Below are 19,545 nucleotides of genomic sequence, written 5' to 3'. Positions count from 1 at the left end.
GCCCAGAGACAGACAGCAAGTGGACAGGAGGACGTGCTGCTCAGGGCTGGCTTGTGCATGCCCTTGGCTCTGCTTGCAGCTGGAGCGTGCTCGGTCACCAGTCCTGCTAAGATAACTGCCAGCCATGCTCAGCCACCATTTAATTTATAATATAGACGAGGCCACATACGCCATGAATACACACCATGAGCTACAGTTTTATATTTAGATGACATTTGCAGTGTGTTAGTCTGAGGGCATGGATCCCCAGAGAAAATGCCAACCCGTAAGATCAGAAGTGAAGTTGCAGTCATGCGTGTGCTTTCAGGATGTGGTGAGTGTGAGGTATTTACCTCACCTTCCTTTCACCACAGAGTAAGGGCATGAATGTGGATTATGACCATAAAGAAGCTGGCAGGCTTTAAGTTGACTCTTCAGCTTGTTCCTGATAGGATGCTCATTTGCCCTTATCCACTGGGTCCTTGGGTTTGATGCTTGCTTGTGTCATAGATTAATTTGCATTTTGGTACACGTTTCCAAGAAGAATAATAGCATTTTACATGTGTAAATGACCATAATGTGCATGAGGGAAGGGAGAATTAGACCCTTATCTTTTGAAATAATATCAAAAAACCAGAAGAAAATTTGGACTTGAGCCAAAGGATATTTCCTCATTTTGAATCTAAAATGCTAACAGAATTGTATTAAAGAACCTAATTATGGAAGCAAAAAGCTTTAGCGAAGATTGTGTTGCTAAATATTCAAAATCACCTTCTGCACAAAATCACCTTCTGCACAAAATCTTACCCCTTCAAAAAATCCTCAAAATTAAGATAATGTATTCATTACAGTACTCAAAAGATTTCCATTTCAATTTATTGTCAAGGTTGAGAGGTTCTGAATAGGACTCCTGGGGAAATGGGTAACTTTACGATTAAAAAGATAGCTCTTCACTGCCTGAAAGTGATTTCCAAACACTGACTAATTCAGCCACAGAATAGCACAGTGGCACAGGACAGCTTTGATTCCCCTTGCAATTCCCATTTCATAGTTGGGAAGATGAGGCATGGACAGGTGTTGAGTACTTTCTTCAAAGCAACAGTCAATGACAAGGCAGGACTTGGACAGGATTCCTGTACTCCAGGTATGAGCATGCTATGACTCCACACAGGTTGTCAGGAACTTCCTTTAATGCCTCCCGTGCAGTCAGAACAATACTAATTCTGTCTTCTGGTAGTGAAAGGGTGAATAACTGTCTTGGGGGGAGGAAGAATGGTTTCCTCATGACCCATATGGACCATTTGGACTCAAGTGGCTTTATTTATTTTTTTGCATTAAGGTAAAAAAATTAGTCACCCACACAAAAGTTGTAGATGCCCAAAGAATTCATCTGACTGGTTGCAGTATCCATTGCTTCCCTTCCACTCATGGAGAAGACTCAGCCTAGCTCCTGAGCAGAGGTTCCTGTGCAACTGTAACTCCTCCTGGGTCTTTGAGCCTAGATGTGTCAACTGAAGGAAGACTGTGGCCTAAATGCAGTTCTCTGTGGAGAAAAGGTTGTGAACAGCAGCTCTGAAAGCTCCTGGCTGAGTCCCCCCTGCATTGGACAATGTAGAAGATGCAATGAAAGTTGGAGCTTGTCCAAAAATCATGGGATTGCTGAGATTTGATAACAAGATCAACCTACAGACAAGGAAAATTTAATTTTCTTCAAAACAAGACCTGCCATTTTATGTCAAGACGTAGTTGCGGGACATGTATGAGCATGGCTTCAAAACGTAACCCTCTAGTTGAGGTGAGCCATCTATCTCAGTTCAACTATTATTATGTCAAGCTGAGGAGGGGAGAGGCCCAAGAGACCCTGAACCAAGCTTTATCAATAAAGAACACTTGTGGAATTGATTGTCACTAGGGAACAGACTGTGGTAATGGGTTTTCTCCAGGAATAGGGAGGAGTTTTGAATAGAAAGGTCCAGACACGGTCTCATTCTTGATGGATTTGAACCTCAAACAGTGGAGGATCTTGATCTGAGCTAAGGGGATGTCCTACATAGTCTTACTTATGGAAAGGAAGAAGAGGGGTTTCCATCAGCTCCTAGAGTTTAAGGTTGGAAGGGACGCTTCCAACCAAACCTCCTACACAACATGGGCTATGGATTCTGCCCAGTTCCCCTCCTCTGAGTCTGACAGTGTAGGCTGTGTCCAGCCAAGGCTTCAGTTGACTTTTATTATTAAGGAATTATCTGGACAGGTCAGATAAGAGGTGAATTTATTTCTTTCCAGTTTTCTAGAGGTAAAAGGTTGGGAGAAACACTTATGGCCTAAATCAGCAGAGACTCACTAGCCTCTGAGATAAAATTCTGCTAAGAAAAATGACTATAAACAAACAGGAATGGAGCATACTGAATTGTGTTTCCACAGACATTATTGTTTAGTCAGATATAATCTGACTTTTTAAGTCACCACCACTTCCATTGTGCAAACAAATGGCCAGGTAGAGCTCTTGTAGAAGTGGAGGCAATTCCAATGGCTTTACTGAAATGAAACCCACCTACCCCAGACTCCGATTTGACTAAGTGCACAAAAAATTGATGAGTGAGTGTCTTACAAAGAAAACACTCAGCAGCATTAAATTGTTCTGTCAGATCTATGATGAACACTCCATCAAAGTTGTGCATGCTTAAAAAAATCCATTGAAAGAATGTTCCCTAACAGGTAGACAGCGCATTTATGAAAGAAAGTATCTTCCTCCAATTATGCCAGAGGAGAAATTAATTACTTGGGGAATGGGGGAAGAAAAAGATCTCCACCTTCTGCAATCTCAGAGTACTGTGCTATTTTTGCCTCTTGAAATCTAATTTCCATGAAACATTTCTGCAGAGCACATATTTTCTGAACATGAATTCCTTAGCAGCCTTGCTAAATGCCATCATTCCAGAATAAAGAGACAGTGGCCTGCTCCAAAGGCCTTTGATTAGGAAACACGGTATTTCAGAGGGGACCTACGATTCATTGTAGTCATGGCATTGTAAGTAACCACTGCTCAAGTGGGAGTCAGACTGACAGAGGAAGGCTTAAACTGCCCGAAAGTAGGTGATGGGGAGGGTGTATATTCTCTCCAGTGGTATAAGCTTAGTTCATGTCCAAAATATAAATACAGCTCCACTTTGATTTTAATGTCCCCTGCCAACTCATGTTGATGCCAGATTCTGGTGTAACATTGTGAACAACATTTGCTTGTAGCTGGTTTCAGTCAGTGGAGTTTACAATAATAATGACATAACTTGCAGAGCATTCCTAGAAGTACGTGTATGCTTTGAGCAGTGCTGCTTGAATGCTCCCTGCTTCTTCAGCTCCCCTTCAATATCCTTTTTATCCCACCTGCACCACCCTCCAGACCTCCTGCCACCCAGCAGATATCAGAAAAACACTTGTGCTTTTCCCAACCAACCTCATGTTCAGAAGAATGCATGTTTCAGATTGGCGTGCTGAGACAGAGTCAGCCCCAGTGAAACATCTGCCTGAATATACTGTGAACACTACCCCTGGCAATGGGCTGCAGGTGAAATTCTGCCCCTGGGAAGTGAGACCCAGGCTCAGCATCTGCTCCTGAGCCCACCACAACAGCCTCACCCCCAGCAGGAGCTCTGTGGCTGCTGCTGTGGGAGATAATGCCTCCCACCTCCGGTATCTATGGAGTGGGCTGGCTCACGGACTCCTTGGCTTTGCCCCAGGAGGATTGCTGCTAGATACCTGCAGTGAAGAACAAAACTTCCAGGGGTTTTATCATTGCCACGTGAAGATGGAGAGAGATGCATGGCAGAACCCTGTTTCTAGCAGTTGTTTTGGGAGGACTTGAACGCGTGATCCTGTCCCACACCACCAGCCTGCAGTGCCATCCCATGCCTTCTGCCTTGGGAACGGAGGGGAAGCCAGCAGAGGGGGCCTGGTAGGTGCTTAAGAAAACATCTGCTCATGACTCCATCATCCCTCATTGATTTAATGCAGCACTCCTGCACCTACACAAGGTTCAGGCCTGTCAGCATTAGCCAGTCTTCTCTCCACAGGTGGAAGCCCTTCTCCTAGCGTGCATAATACGGCGAGGGGTATGGCAGAGGTGCCAGTTTCCACAGCGGGCAGGTGAAGCAGCCCTCACTCATGCCTCAGTCTCTGAAGAGACATTGGCCAAAGGAGGGAGGAAGGAAGGCCGTCTCCATTGCTACTGCAGGAGTAAGAAGAAAACAAAATTTGGTGGCACATGTTCTCTCACCCCTGGCATGAGCAACCAGCCATAGCTCAGGGCCCTGCAGGTTGTTTCCATTCTTAGGGGAAGCTGTGGCAGTCTCCTGTGTCTTTGATGGATCCCTGCTCATCGACTAAGGCCACAAAAATGTCTGGTTTTCCTGGACGCCATAAGACTCAAACAACAGGAGATTGTCCTCTGCCCACATCCTTGACCGAGAAGTCCCCCACCTGGGGCATTTCTTTCAGTACCACGCTCCCAGCACCTTTTCAAGCAGTGCTGAAGACTTTCTCTGCTGCCTCTGTTCCCAGTTTCTATAGGCTTCCTGCTCTCCTCTCCCAGGCACACAAACTCCCCTTGCTCACACCATGCCCTGAGTGAGCCCTCCATTTTGGGCAATGAATGGCCACTGTTATTTCAGCTCCGTGACTGTGAAGAGGCCTTATCCTCTCCATAAAGCTCTTGGAAGAAATATCTTATGCTCCTTATGACAGAAGAAAATGTGAAATATTACATATCTTGAATTAATGCTTTAGAGGCTCACTTACAGCCCTGTTGTAACTCCACAGTGGTAACCTGGACATACACAGCAGCATGACTCTCACCATGGGCTATAACATGCTGAACTTTGCAAACGCAGCAGTTTTCTCTCTTTCCTTGAAGCATAAACCAACAGCCTCTGCATGGAACAAACTCAGAGGCAGCATGCATGGCTGTACCCTGGAGCGATGCCCCTTTTCTCCTTTGGGGTCAGGGGAGAGGAGATATGCAATAAAGGGAATTACCTATCCAGATTCATCTGGCCAATGTGCCACAAGCTCAGAAGCATCCTCTCACCAGGCTGTGCCAACAAGGTCCTACCTGGTTCCACATCACTCGTGTCCAGGATGAGTCACCAGGCCCCTTGCAGGCATGTTTCCACCCCGTCAGCCAGACACAGCTCAGACTCTCTTTAGCGCAGAACATCCCCAGGTTCACAAGAACAAATAACTTGGTGAGTGGGTTCAAAGTGGGACACTTGAAGACTCTTCAGTAGCTCTGCTGATGGCAGGAATGAGCCTGATGGCTCTGACTCACAAGCAGGATTTGCACTCAGTTACTTTGCTCCTCTCCAGGAGGTCCTTGTCCCTACTCCAGAGATGTCTCAGGTGGCCCTGAGGTGGGTCCTAGACCACCATAGTTTGTACACCAAAGCACAGAGGAGAGAGGAAATGTGCCTCAGAATGTAAGTCGAGTAGGACCCTCCTCGGAGAGGCTGCAGTGGAAGGTGGAAGAGGGAACCAGATGTCCCGAGGACACTGTTCTCATGCACAGGTCAGAGCCCTTGCTGAGAGCAGAGTCAAAGCGATAGCAGGGACCCAGTGAAACACTTATGACAACATTTGTAAAGTCGTCAAATGTTATACTTTCACAGTTCAGTTTCTTGCAAATAACCGCACTGTTGTGGTTTGAGCCCGGTTGGCATCCAACCACAACGCAGCGGCTCTCTCTCCCTTCTCCTCCAGCAATGAGAAGGGACAGAGAGCCAGGCTTGGGGTTTGAGATAGGACTGGGATGGGGAAAAAAATCACCCTTTATGGGCACGAGCAAAAGGCAGACTCATTAGGGGAAGAAAAAAAAGAACACACATTTATTACAGACACTAACAACACATACCAGACTAGGACAGTGAGAAGCATTGCCACATCTTGAGAACACCTTCCCCCACCCCTCCCTTCTTCCCGGGCTCAGCTCTGCTCCCGGTATCTCTACCTCCTCCCCCAGCGGCGCAGGGGCAGGGAATGGGGGTGCAGTCAGTGCTGCCACTTTCTTTATCTTCAGTGAGGGGAGTTTCCAGAACTTGTTCCCCCAGCTCCAGTGTGGTCCCCCTCTCACAGGAGACAGTCCTCCACCAACTTTCTCCAACATGAGTTCCTCCCATGGGCCGCAGCGTTCCCCACACTGCTCCGTCATGGGTCACTAACTTTTCTCCGACTGGATTCCCTCCCACGGCTGCAGCCCTTCCCGAGCTGCTCCGGCGTGGGACTCCCCCGCGTGCTGCAATCCTCCCAGCGCTGAATTACAGCAGCGGGGCTGCCTTTTCCCACGAGACCCCCGTGCTGCTTCGGGCACAGCACCTGGATCAGGTGAGCAGGAGCAACAGGCCACAAATCAATGTCTGCTCCACCGTAGATCTTCATGGGTGGCAGGGGGGGCCACCCTGCTGTCTCCCCACAGGATACAGGGGGGTCTATGCTCCGGCACACCTCCCCCCTCCTTTCTTCCTCCGTTCCTCCACTGACCTTGGTGTTCATGCAGCTGCAGCAACTCCTCCTCACCAGTCCCACTGCCCGTCACCACGTCCCTTCTTAAATACGTTATCGCAGAGGCGCAGCCGATTGGCTCAATTTCCCAAACAGAAGTGGAGCTGACTTGAAGCTGGGGGAGCTTCGAGAAGCTTCTCACAGGGGGCCGCCCCGATAGCCCCCTCCCCTGCCACCGAAAAACTCCACCACTCACTCAACCCAGGACATGCATTCGGGGGCATGAATTGTGAAGTACAAAGGGAAGGTTGTTGGAAAATCAGATTTTTGAATTTCAATGGATTTTCAAAGCAGACTCACCGTTCAAGACAAACTCACACCTTTCCTCCACTGAATATTATATTAAAATGAAATCCAGTTGTCAGACAGGCAAGTTGGGGTGAAAATGCCCTCAAACCCAGAAGCCCAGCTCTTAGCCTCAAAACAACTCACAAAAGTACTTTTATTTTTCTTTTTGTTATTGTTTATCTCAGCTATTAACATTCTGCTGGTACCTCCATTAGCATATGAACTGGCCATGTCCCTTCTTTTAAATCTCTCTGCAGAAACAAAAGAAATCCTCTTGCTCTTGGTAAATACGGCACTGCAGGTGCTCCTTGCAGATAAGGTAAAAAAGCAACTTCAAACATTAGTAACAACTTATGAAGGCCACAGCTGAATATTTAGTAGCTGAGTATGAGAAACAAGTCCTGGGATATGAGTACATATTTCATATTTGTCTTCAGTCAAGCACAAAAATCCAGGTTCAGAGACAGGTTAAATGAAGGGATTTCTCTATTGTAAGAAAAGACCGTACCAAGGTTACGTTCAGGCCTATCAGATGTGAGCATCTGGTTTGTTTTGTGTTACAAGATCAAGCAATATCAAAGTAGATGCCCATTTTGGGGCTAGCAGCTGAATTCCAGCAACGTCAAGAGGCCACTAGGGAATGGTCTTACTTCTGACAAGATATAAAAATGATTGCAACACTTGGAGCAAGGCAACGAGCTATGGCAGGGTACAGGCACACCACAGCCATCAACGAAATCACACGTATCAAGTGTGGAGAAGTAGCACCAAAACCACCCTTTTCCTCCATCCCACCTCCTCTCCACCAAATAAAACAAAGCACAGCACCCTCAATCTCACTGGCAGTGCTTTGCCATGTGCCGTGAGCGCTGCCGAGGTTTATTCCCACTCTGATGGCAGCTGCTGCAGGGGGGAAGCCAGACCCTGGCCCCCACATGGCCAAGCTCTTCCCACAGCACTGGCATGGGTTTCCACTTTCCAAATTGTTTGGCATCCAAGCATGGCAAGCCACACACAGAGCTGGCAGCCCAAGTGATGTTTCCCCCCCCCCCCCCCCCAGTTTGGGAAAACCCCCCAGGTTTTCAGAAAGTATGCTGCTGTGGAAACCTGGCTCTCAAACCTGATGTCTCTCTTTCCCACATCGGGGAGAAGACATCTGCTTTGAAATGTCTACCACAGGGCAGCCAGGAAGGTTGTCCCACGAATGACTACAGCACTGCTTCCCAGTCTGGTCCCTAAAGGCATGTGACACAGAATTTTTAAAACTAATTAGCTACGATTAAGTGTTTTACATTTGTGTCAGCCCCACACACTGAATTATAGTTTTCCAGATCTTTTATGTGTTGCAGTTGAATTTCTTTTTCAATATCAAAGACTGCATTCTTTTTCTTCATAATATATTTTTAAGAGTGACAAGAGATCGATAAAAACATGTAATTTAGGGATCCATAAAACCCACATAATTTAGCTTCATATACCATGCTTTAATAAAATAAGACATACCAGTCAGTCAGTTTGCACGCAATTATATACATCTATGTCTCTGGTTTGGTTTATGTTAGGCTTTGTGCTTTTAAACTCTGACAGCTATTTAACACTTTATTAGGAAAACCAAAACATAATTAAAATATTGTAATGTGAGTCTCCTCTCCTCAACTTAAACAAAAAATAACAGCCTGCCCCCATTTTTTCACATGGGAAAGAAAGAGAAGTAAGTGTTAATCATTCCTCATCCCTTGCATTTTTTATGGGCATTTGTTGCAGTTAAACAAATGAGCAGCATTTTTCTATAGACTTTCTTCTATAGACCCAGATGCCTGTGACAGACAGTCAACAATCAGCCTCAATTATAAATAACTTTTGGTTACTTAACATGACCCTGCCTGGAAAGGGGAAAGCTGTGAAGCAGAGAGCCCCGATGCTCTCCACGGGGATCTCTCTCCCCACATAAAGGACAGAGCCACCAGCCAGCCAGAGCTCAGGGCTGCCCGGCTCAGTATGAAGAATCAACCAGCCACACGAATATGTCCCTTAATTGCAGCCACGGTCACACCAGGCCAGTGGAAGAAGCCAAGAGAAAACTTTCCTTCTGTAAAAGTGAGTGGCAAGCTGCTGAATCACTCTGGCAGGCAGGAGTCAGCATGTCTAGGGGAAGGGAAAGTCAATGTCTCCTGGAGGGAATATTAATAATAAAAAAACAAAGCAAGGACATTCAGGACTCAAAAAGATCTTTACATTTAGTAAAAAAACATTCCAAGAGTGGCTCCATGCACAAATTAATATTTCAGGAACCGTAAAACAATATTCATTTTATATTTATGATACAACATTATTCATCCACTCAGGTTTCAAAGTATTTTACAGCCATGCATGAAGAAAGCATCTCATTTGCTGTGAAATGCAGCCACCTTGTCATGGGAGTACAGCAGCTGACAGGACTGTCTAGGGCACAAGGGAAAAAACGCTGCCATCAAGGGAATTTGACAGAGCTCAGCACTACTGCTCCTCTTTTTAAAGTCTGCAATGGGCCTACGTATTTGCAGGAGCTGGGCTTAGGGAGGCAAGACAAGTGGAAAAATTAGGTACAGTGACCACAGTTGAATAGAAAAGTTTTAGACAAGTCCTTGTTGAAACGTGACTGGTCCAATGCAGGTAAATAAAGACGTAGTAACTTATTCAAAACAGATTTTATTGTTCTTGCTCCCCATCAGGCCACAGAAGAAACTAGCAAGGTCTGTCAGGAGCAACCCGTGTTTTGTAACCCAGGGCAAATCCACAGGAGCCGCCACCTCCACACCAACCAAACCACCGGGGAACGCCCCCCTGCTGGGGCTCATCCCTCTCCTCAAAATTTAGAGGGGGAGCCTCCATTTCTTCTTCTCCCCATCCCTGGCAGCCTTCCCTCAGTGGAGGAAAAGGGATGCAGAGTTAACCCCCTGTTTACTGGGGATATTTAGTATTCACCAGCCCATATGTATATCCACCCATTCCATAGATGGAATTTATGTGAACAGCCGATTTAATCAGTAACAACCAGTAAAACCCTTCAGAAGAAAAATGCAGAATGCAACACCTCTGCCACCAAACTAAATAATCCTGTATGCATAAATATTCTTGAAATACTGAATTTGTATCAGAAGCAACAGAATCGGTGATATGGGATGTGCTTTGTTACAGTCTGATGTAGATTAAAAGTCAAATAATGCACTCTCAGAGACAGACACAGCCCCAAATCCAATTTTCCTCTCAAAATAGAAGTACAATAAATAAAATACGCAGCCAAAACCATCTACATAACTCCAAGCAATGCCATGTGTTTGTTTTTTTTATGTGCTTAGGTATATATGTGTACCTACCCATGTATATACACATGAATATGAATTTTTATTTACTCAGGGATGGAGTTTGCTTTTGGTATCTCTATGAAGACTGAGTATTTCTAAAATAACCATTAGAAATCAAGAAAGAAGGGAAAGGGAAAAAACCTTTGCTTTCTCTTTGGAAAAAGCTTCTGCTTATTGATAGGTCTTCTCTGTGCTATGAAATTAGCTAGGAAAAAGAGAAAAGAAAATGTTAGCTGCAGCTTACCTAGTGCAAACGCAAGCATCATTTGGTGGAAATGTACATTAATGAGCATCAAGAACTGTTGATTCAGAGCATGGCAAAAAGCACAAAATCTCCCATAGCTCTTTGAAAAAATGACAACCACCAACATGGCCAATGGAGGGTTTTCAACTGAGTTATGCAGTACTTTACACAAGCCTTTCTAGCTGTGTATGGTGTCTCAGCCAGCACTTGTAGCTTCTTGAGAAAAACCTGAGAGCCCCCTAGGGCAGCAGGTCAGGGGCTAGGTGCTAGCACTGTTTTACAAGCCGGGGGAAGGAGGCACCAGAGAAGAACTTGCCTTGACAAAACCTCTCAGCTGGACTCTGCCAGTGCTGGGGTCAGTAAGCTGCTCTCCCAAATCCCCCCTCCTCCAGCCTAAGCACTGCTGTGGCCTTGCTGCCCGCCTCACACCTGAAACTGCTCCTGATTTTACGGTGCTGCTTCTATCTTTAAACATATACTCAACACACACTTCCGGAAAATGTTTCCCCCTACACCCCTGAGTGTACTGAAGTATCAGTCACGTGAGTGCTATGTAAATGCTTGCAGAGTACAGTGGAGTATTTGGTGTAAAATATTTAAGACTCTAAAGGTGAGTTAAAAATATATCAGATGAACAATCCAGGGGAAGAGGCTAATTCAACAGAGCTTACCTGGGACTGTGCAAGCAGCAGAGAGGGATTCCGGCTGTATCTGAGCTCCTGGCAAGATTATCTATTTAGTGGTATCATATTGCCCTAGCAAACTTCCAGTGGCTACTCAGGCCTCAAAACTTAACATTATTTCTAGCTTTCTGGGAAAATAGTAACTTTGGTGGGTGACAGTTAAAACGTACAGTAAAACTTGAATAGATGAGAAAAAGGACTGCAAGTCATCTAGCCTGTATTTTAGTTCCAGTCCCAGAATCTCTGGCAAATAACAGGAACAAGTATTTTCCAGCTCAGTGCTGTGACGCTCTGTAACCTGGGTGCTTGTATTTGTCATGACACACACATATCCAGGCACGTTCTGTATGGTGGGTCTTTCAATTCAAAGAGGAAAATCTTTTAAAAGCAACCCACTGCCACTCTATTATAATAATGTTCTCTGCTAGTGAATCTAAGCCAAGGACTCTAGGGACAGTGAACACCTTAATGTTCTTGGAAAGACATTTAACATCTGTCTCTTTCTATTTAAACCCTGCTGATCACCCCATGGACTTAATTTCCTAGACATAAAATGAGCCAACAATATCTACTTACCCGGTTTGTGGGTAGAGATGTCTGCAGTAAAGGACTAAAAAGTGAAGTAATTAATGAAGAAGACCTTTCTGTCTGCCACAGGGTTCACCATCTGTGTGAAGACATAGTGTGAAGATCAAGGTGAGATATCTGATAGACCGATTTATACAGGCAAGTCAGTCGACCGCAGGCATAAGGCTGCTGTTGAAAGGTGCTGCAGGTCACTGGGACATCCTCTGTGCTGTGTGGGACAAAAGGATGAGCTGGATGGGATGCGGTGGTGGGTACAGCCCCTCTCTGCAGCACCAGCACTAGGGTTTGGGAGAAGGCTTGATGCAGGGCAGAGCGTGCAACAGGGAAGCAGACCAGAAGTTTGTGTTGAAGGACAAGTCACTCTCCTATCTCAACACTACTAAAGCTTACAGCAGCGTGAAAAACATCTCCATCCCAGACTCCCTGGTCAACTTGCAACACTAGCACCATGATCCAACCACTAAACATCTCTCTACCTGTGTCTGCTCTCAGCTGATGCCTCTTGCAGGATAGGGATGTCTCTCTCCTGTGTCTCCCAGGGTAAGGGCAAGGAGCAGATCTGTGCTGCTCCCCTGATGATCACAGAACCAATTAAGGTCTGCCTTTCAGTGCCACAACTCAGGCAAAAATCAAGAGGCCACACTTCACTCTAAGTATCTAATTGTCTTTTTCTTCCATGGTGCTTAATCATCAGTAAATACAGGCATAAAACATTAGAAAGGACAGCTCTGACATATCCAAATAGCTCCCTGCTCTGGCATCTGGCCAGTACACCAATCCCTTTGCTCTTCCCTCTCCTGGTTCAAGGTGTCACCCCCTCTTTTAGAGCACAGAACCTCACACCCCCTCATCTTCCACTGCCTAGAGCTGCTCCTGAGCCTGGTCCACACAGACACTGACACGGGTGACAGCCCACATCATTTCTGACCTTACTGAAATCTCCCCCTCAAGCATGTGACAAGTGCAGCTCAGCTAAGTCATGCCCCTGCAGAGGCACCCGGTGCCATTCGCTGAGCATTTATATACTCTTCAGAAGGAGAAGGCTGTGTAGGGTGGTCTGGGATCACAGGTAGGTTTGGTGTGGGACTGGTCACAGGCAGGCCCAGATGGCACTGGAGGACTCACTGCAAACACAGATTCCCCGCACAGACTTTCTGATTATCCAACAAATAATTACCATGTCCCTTTAGGACATGTGTAACATGTGCCAGCCCAATTAAAACACATGGAGCAGGAGGGGACGGTGCCATAAAACAGCAGCCAATAATAAAAATTAGCCCTGGGGGAGGCAGGGAGGGAGAAACCTTAACTCTTCCTTTTCTTTTTTCCTTTCCCTATGTTTAGTTCATTTCTCTTCCTCTCCCTCAGCTTCTTTTGTTGTTTTTTCAATCATTGAACAATTTTTTCACCATCAAATATTTTTAGTGTTTGCAGTTCTTGTTGGGTGCAGCCTTCTTCTTCAGCCAGGAAGGGACAGAAATGCTCAAGGGCAGAAATTCTGCCCCTTTCAAGCCAGTCACCCATGAAGGCAGCTCCAGATGACCCAAAAGCTCTTTGAATGCATCCCCATCTTGGAGCTCAATGCTCTTGTAAGGCTGCTTATGTTAATAGGAGCTCAGCATTCGCTATGAATAATCACAGATTTTATTTATAGTGACAAAACGAGAGGGCCTTTTATGCAATATTCACTCAGGTTACCCAGGTCAATAGCAGCCTAGTCATAGTGACTCATGCTGTGGAATTAAATATTTTAAGCATAGCACAGTTATAGTCTGAGCCTGGCTTGCCTTCAGCAACTGCCTTGATCTCATTTCCCTCCTCCCCCCTCCAAAACAGACTAGAAATTTCAAAGTATCCCATGCCATACAACACCTGGTTCTCCTTACCCTGTGTCAGACACGAGTCAGTGATCAAAGACAGAGAAAGGGGTGCTCATGCTGTCTTTTGGAAGAGTTCTGCCTAGTCATCTATAGGAAACAGAAGCACATGTGTAGCATGGGGCACCCCAGAGGCTCCCAGCTGTGGTGCCAGGACACCATCCTTGCAGGGTCAGATTGTTGCTGCTGTTATAGTAAGTTCACTTGAGGACCCAAGTAGCGGGGTGATTCATGCAAGGTCCTTGAGAAAATCAAATAGAAGAGCTGGGGACCGAGTTTTAAAGCTCTGAGTGCAAGGCCCCACCAGGAAATTGCCTGCAAGTTTTTATAGTTCAGATAACTGAAGGGAGAGTGATGTTTTGCTGAAGCCTTTTGCCCTCCCGTGACATGCAGTGAAGGCCCTGTGCCTGGACCGAAGGCACAGGTCCTGCTGTCCCTGTGTAGCTTCCAAGGAGATGTGCTAAAGCATCTCCCACTGGAGGCGCAAGTTGGTACAAAGGCTACCCTAAACCAAAGGCTGGAATAAAAGTGTCAGAGAAACAGCACCATTTGGTCTGGAGGACTTTCCTCACTTGGGACCTGAGAGCTCCACCATGAAAAGCTCAGGCCAGTCATCAGAGAGGATTTGAGCTCTGTACGCTCAAAATCCCTAAAAGCAGCTCCAGCAAACTGCTGTGCACCAGTGTGTCCCCAGTCCTGGGAAGATCCACTCAGCCTTTCCCACTAGGTAGAAACAGAGAAGAACCACTGGACAAATCCACCAGAAATGATGGGAATGAAGGAATGTAACGGGGACACATTTTTTTGTGATTATAAATTACCTTCTCTATAAGCTTTCGTGCAAGGATAAACTCCCTTATTTTTTACCTTACAGGGTTAACTTTGGCTCTCACAGAATACATGGACCCAAACTAACAGGCCTGAAACACCTGACAAGTTGGGGCAAATTGAGAACGACCGTGCTGGAGGCCACAGCGCCTGGACTGCTGGAAGGCAGTTCAGAATCTGGTAGCCTCACATGGCATTGGGGTATTGATTGACCCCCGCGCTGCCAGCACACCGACCGCACTCTGGCACAACAGGCTCCGAGGCAGAAAGTTCAGTGGCCACGTCAGCCCCGGGAGGCGACGTGTGCTCTGCAACTGGTTTTTAAATCTGCCATTCCAAAGGGTTCCTGAGACCACACAGCGTGCAAGCTGCAACCATTTTTCACACAAACGTTATTTTCAGGCCAGCTTTTATTTTTCCCCCTAATAAAACTGGCCAGAAGAGAAACTACACTGAGACAAGGACTAAATTTCTCTGATTCAAGTCTTTCCCATTTGGAAGGGGTATTAATGGAACAATGGATATAATAAAATGATGCTTGTATACATGACTTTTCCATTAGCAGAGGAGAATTTGTAGGAGGTGTAAACTTTTCCAGACATTCAATTTGAACGGTTTAATGAAACATTTTAACTAAAGCATCAGGGTATAAAAGGGTGATTTACCACAGCTTATTGCTTAGTTAGAAGAGAAAATTTTAAGTGAGTGCAAGCACAAGATTGAGCCTACAGCCTCTTTCTACACATCGCGGTACTTAACAGCACATGCAATCTTCTCTACGCTATTACCCAGTTACAAACCCAGACCACAGTCACTATTTCCAGGAGGTGCGTGACAGCCCCACTAAGTCTGCTCAGGGAAGGAAAGGCTTCATTCAGCAGTCTCTGGTTACAGGGCTGGGTCCTTCAAGGGCAGCAGTGTCTGTGTTGGTGAAGGCATCATTGCTATGTGTCACGTAGCATCTTTGGCCTGAGCAATGGAACCTCTTTTACTAAATAAACCCCAAATGTTCAGCTAAAAACTGAGGTAATCTCTTACCTCTCCAGCAGAGCCACTTCTCCAGCAGGGAGGTGCAAAAGGACTCTCCATTTACTCTGCAACCAAAATGTTGTTTACCTCTGAAGGAGCAACAACTCCCTATGGCTGCCCTAATGTGGCCAAAGTGGTGTGAAAACAAAACGTTGGTATAAGACTTGAACAACAACCTGTCACCCATGATCCTGGGACTCATCAAAGGGATTTATTGTGCTCTCTTCTGTCCAGCCAAACCTGTCTGTCTGCTGATTAAAGACAGCTTTTTGCATTTTTTGGATGGATGTGATAGGAAACAGCGCGCTCTTACAGCAACAGCGGTAATCTTACTGGGCATGATTGCTCTCATTGTAGGAAAGGATGCATAAAGCAGGAGGAAGTTGTAGCTCACCATATCGATAAACCTGTTGACAAGCCAGCATGCTCTAGAGAAGCCCTGTGCAAATGGAAATGGAGGTCAGAGTTGGTCAGGATGCTCCCCTAATGGTCTGAGTATCAGAAAGCACCGATAGCCACTGTGCTGCCATGTGGAAGCATCACTGGCTCAAAGTCTGTTATTGATCCTTCATACAGCTGCTTCTTGTGTAATTAAGTCTCTAGAGAGGATAGAGGAGAAAAATAACTTCGGAAACTAAAAGTATCAATAGCTGCAGCTGAGGTTCTGAAGAGTTTTATGGATTCAGGATGCTTGAACAACCACCACAAGCTTCCCTAGTAGAGAAATTACATTCTTACACAAAAAAAAACACCTAGGAGTCAGATTATGGTAACTGCCACTTCAAATGGAGTTACAGAAGGAAGGAATTCGTACCCTGGAGTTTAGCCTTTGGACATATCTTTATGAATAACAAGTTCTACTGGAGATATACTGAATACAGCAGTCCACAGCTGGCCCTGATCTCCCGGGAAGGGCAAAGGTGTCCTGCTATAGTACTAACACACGTTCCAGACCCTCCAAGAAAAAGTTCTGAGGCCTCTCTCAGTTTCCCACTACTGTAACTCACTTCTAATAATGAACTTGAACTGCATCATCATCAGGCTGAAAAATTGAGCATTTCTGTCCTAAATGCCCCTGCTCTTCCACACCAGTAAGCCAGCGGCACTAATAGCTGCCATTAGCTAATAGCACTTGGAGCATCTTTATAGGTCAGCTATGAATTTGTGCATGACATCCATACATGGCACGAGGAAAGGAGCTCCCTGACATGAAAATAAAAAAAATAATTAAAAAAAAGTGAAAATGAAAACAACACTGGAAGGAAGACAAATACGAGAAATACAAGTGGTTAGATGACGCAAATGTAACTGATGCAGTTCTCACAATTTTGAAGAACCTGGTGACCTCATGCTTCTCACATTTGTCATTACAAAACAAAAAAATTCTGCCACCGGAAAAAAATCTTAAATGCAGTAAGATGTTCTCAGAGTAAATGTATGAATAGCTTGATTTGTCCTGATGGATGGATAGACATTGTCAGAGTTCACTTCATTTGACAGGACTAAGACTCATACATGGTACAAATTGATTCAGAAAAGAGAATAATGCCATGTGCTATTACTGCTACATTTGATCTTAATAACTATGTACTATAAACAGATTTGGGTGCATGTCTGCTTCAAAGGAAAAAACCAAGAGAAGCCCAAAAAGAATCAAAAACTGTCCTGACCATGCTCCCCTTGACTTTGAAGGTTAAGAAGAATCAGGTTAAATCTTGTCCTGTCTTGCTCCTTTCGTCCTCTCCATCCACCCCATCATCACTGCACTTGGTGCTCCTAAAGGATTTGCTAAAGGCGAGGGAAGGAAGGGACTGAATCTGTGCTGCGTGTGGTTTCTTGATGTTGAATCCAAGCACTCTTGCAGCTGTTAATTCTTCTTCTCCTGCCCTATTTAGAGGAGAAACTCTGGTTTTATTTATCCTGATGTCACGTAAGACAAGCAGGGCTTTAAGATTCCTATATGCTCTGGCCACTTGTCACAGTTTCATTGCCTGGACATACAGAAGGGCTACATCTCTGAGGAAAGGGAATTTAAATAAGAAGTATAACTGAAGAGCAAAGCAGTTAACCCTTCTCTGGAATACAAAATTTTTAAAAAAGGAAGATAAATAGTGGTAATGCAGAGGCCCAGGTGACATCCACCGCTCCCTCACCCGCTGCACAGCACAGCAAAGGCTGGACAAAACATTCCTCAAGTTCTGCAGCCAGTGACACCAGACCACTGCTGGGAGATGCTCCACCAGCTCAGGAGAAGTGTCAGGCTGGTACACAGAGCCCTGCCCTGTGCCCGAGGAGAGAGGGCCCTGTCCCTGACCCTGTCAGCACTTGTAATTCAAGGTGATCTTGGATGCGTCACTGCCTGTCCCTTCGCCAGCAGTAGAGCAGCTTCCCATGAGGAATGGGGAGGGGGGAAAGACGTATTTGTTTATGTGTGATCAGTCACTGAATATGTTTGTTGGGTTTGTTTTGTTCTGTTTTGTTTTGTTTTGTTTTTGTTGTGTTGTTTGTTTTTTTTTTTTTTCATTAATAGCTCTTATTTCTTCTTGGGCACTTCCTGCCAATAAGAGCAGAGGAGAAGGGAAACAAGATATAAGCTGAGTGTTAGCTAAAGTCACCTTTTGCAATCAGAAAAGCCCTAAAACATCTTCCTTTTCCTTTTTCTTCCTTTCTAAAGCAAACAATCAAATGCAATCCACCTGGGAGAGTGAGTCATCGTAAAATCTCTGTGTCTAATCAGCATGCCCAAAAAGATTTTTGTCTTCTTATAATTACATGGAGCACAGAAGTTTGAAGCAGTGCTTCTTGCCAGTGTAAATGAAGCAAGTGAGAAATCCCTTGGAGTCCCATAGCCCCTTATCTGATGGGCAGCCTCATTCCCTGGGCACAGAGCAGAAGTTAAAATTGGTTTCATTACTGTCAAGGACAACCAATCTCATACCAGATTATCACATTTCTTCCTACCTCCTTCTCCTCTCCTCATCACAACACTTGTGGGTATAGGCACGTGCGTGCTCGCACACGCTTAGCCCAATTTCCTTATCCATGTGGCATATCACTGGTGGATTTTGACAGCTATACAGGTAGAGGCTGTGAGCTGGGTATCTTTACCGAAAAAAAATATTTAGCTGTAGCGTGGCAAGCTAGAAGGCAAAGGAATTGGAAGGACAAAATGAAGAGAGCGGTGGCAAATGAAAAGATGGAGTGGACAAGTAAAGAAGAAAGAGCCTTTAACAAAAATGTACAACAAATAGAGGAATGCGAAAGATTGTTTCTATGGCAATGTAAGTAAGACTGCAAAACTGCTGTCTGCAAGCAAATGTATTTAAAATGAAACATGAGGTAACTGAGGTAACAGAGCCTGTGTCACTGGTGGCAAAACAAGTTAACAACAGTGAGCCTCCAGTGTCCCCCACCCCTTCACCACCAGTTACAACGTAAGAGCACTGCCCAGATTTCAGTGTTAGGGACTTTCTGTGAGGGGTAGTGTCCCCTCTCAGTGGCCAGGGAGCCCCACTCGGGTCTCAGGGCTGTCCCTTCCCGCCAGAGCACAGCCACCAACGCAGGATGCCCCGGGGAGTACAGCGGCTGATCCTTGCTGGGAAAAGCCACACTGCCCTGCTCCCTCTTCCCCCCAGCACCAGCCTGGAGGCCCCCACAGACCCCAGCTGGGGTACTGCAGTGCCAACACGGCAGCTTCAGCCAGGCCTGCCCTCCCTCCCCACCACTGACTCCATCCACCATAGGGGACAGGGCCAGCCTCCAAACAGGAACTGGGCTCCTCTCAGGACTAACTGCTGGCCTCCTGTCCAATGACAGATTTTTGGCAGGAAGGTGTGAATCTGGGGACGGGACCTGGAAAGAGGTCAGCTAGATCAAAGAAAGGAAAGAGCTGCCATATCCCCTTTCAGAAACCTTCTGAAGCAGGGGAGACAGGGGACAGGACAGTGTTTGCCTGCCTCGGTCAGCACTAAACAGGGGACATCATGGGAAGGCAGTGATGCTCATGGTGGGGTTTCTCAGGCAGATGAGGCACTGAAGTGGCTGTAGGAATGGACAAGAGCAAGGTCTGGGCTTGGCTTACAGCAGGTCCACATCATGTAACTACTCCTTTTGATGCCTCCGCTGCAGTATCGGTCGAG

The 19,545-nt window shown here is 45.8% G+C and overlaps 1 protein-coding gene across 3 annotated transcripts in view; it reads right to left on the bottom strand.

Moving 5' to 3' along the window:
* Window positions 1-19,545, bottom strand: part of URB2 (URB2 ribosome biogenesis homolog) — a 76,995-nt gene that overhangs the window by 19,829 nt on the left and 37,621 nt on the right. For 2 of the 3 annotated variants that reach the window (XR_006165597.1, XM_042795887.1), the window contains exon 10: window positions 11,661-11,751. Coding sequence is in view for 2 of the 3 variants with exons in the window: in XM_042795887.1 (XP_042651821.1) it covers window positions 11,695-11,751 (57 nt within the window). In the remaining variant the exon portion in view is untranslated. Of the gene's footprint in view, window positions 1-6,690; window positions 10,363-11,660; window positions 11,752-19,545 lie in introns of those variants that run through there. The other variant, XM_042795886.1, reaches the window with a different exon arrangement.

The sequence above is a fragment of the Tyto alba genome, unplaced genomic scaffold, assembly GCF_018691265.1.
Source record: "Tyto alba isolate M040663 unplaced genomic scaffold, T.alba_DEE_v4.0 Super-Scaffold_22, whole genome shotgun sequence".
NCBI classification, from domain to species: Eukaryota; Metazoa; Chordata; class Aves; order Strigiformes; family Tytonidae; genus Tyto; species Tyto alba.
The sequence above is the reverse complement of the archived record's forward strand: the minus strand, read 5'-3'. Positions and strand labels throughout refer to the sequence as shown.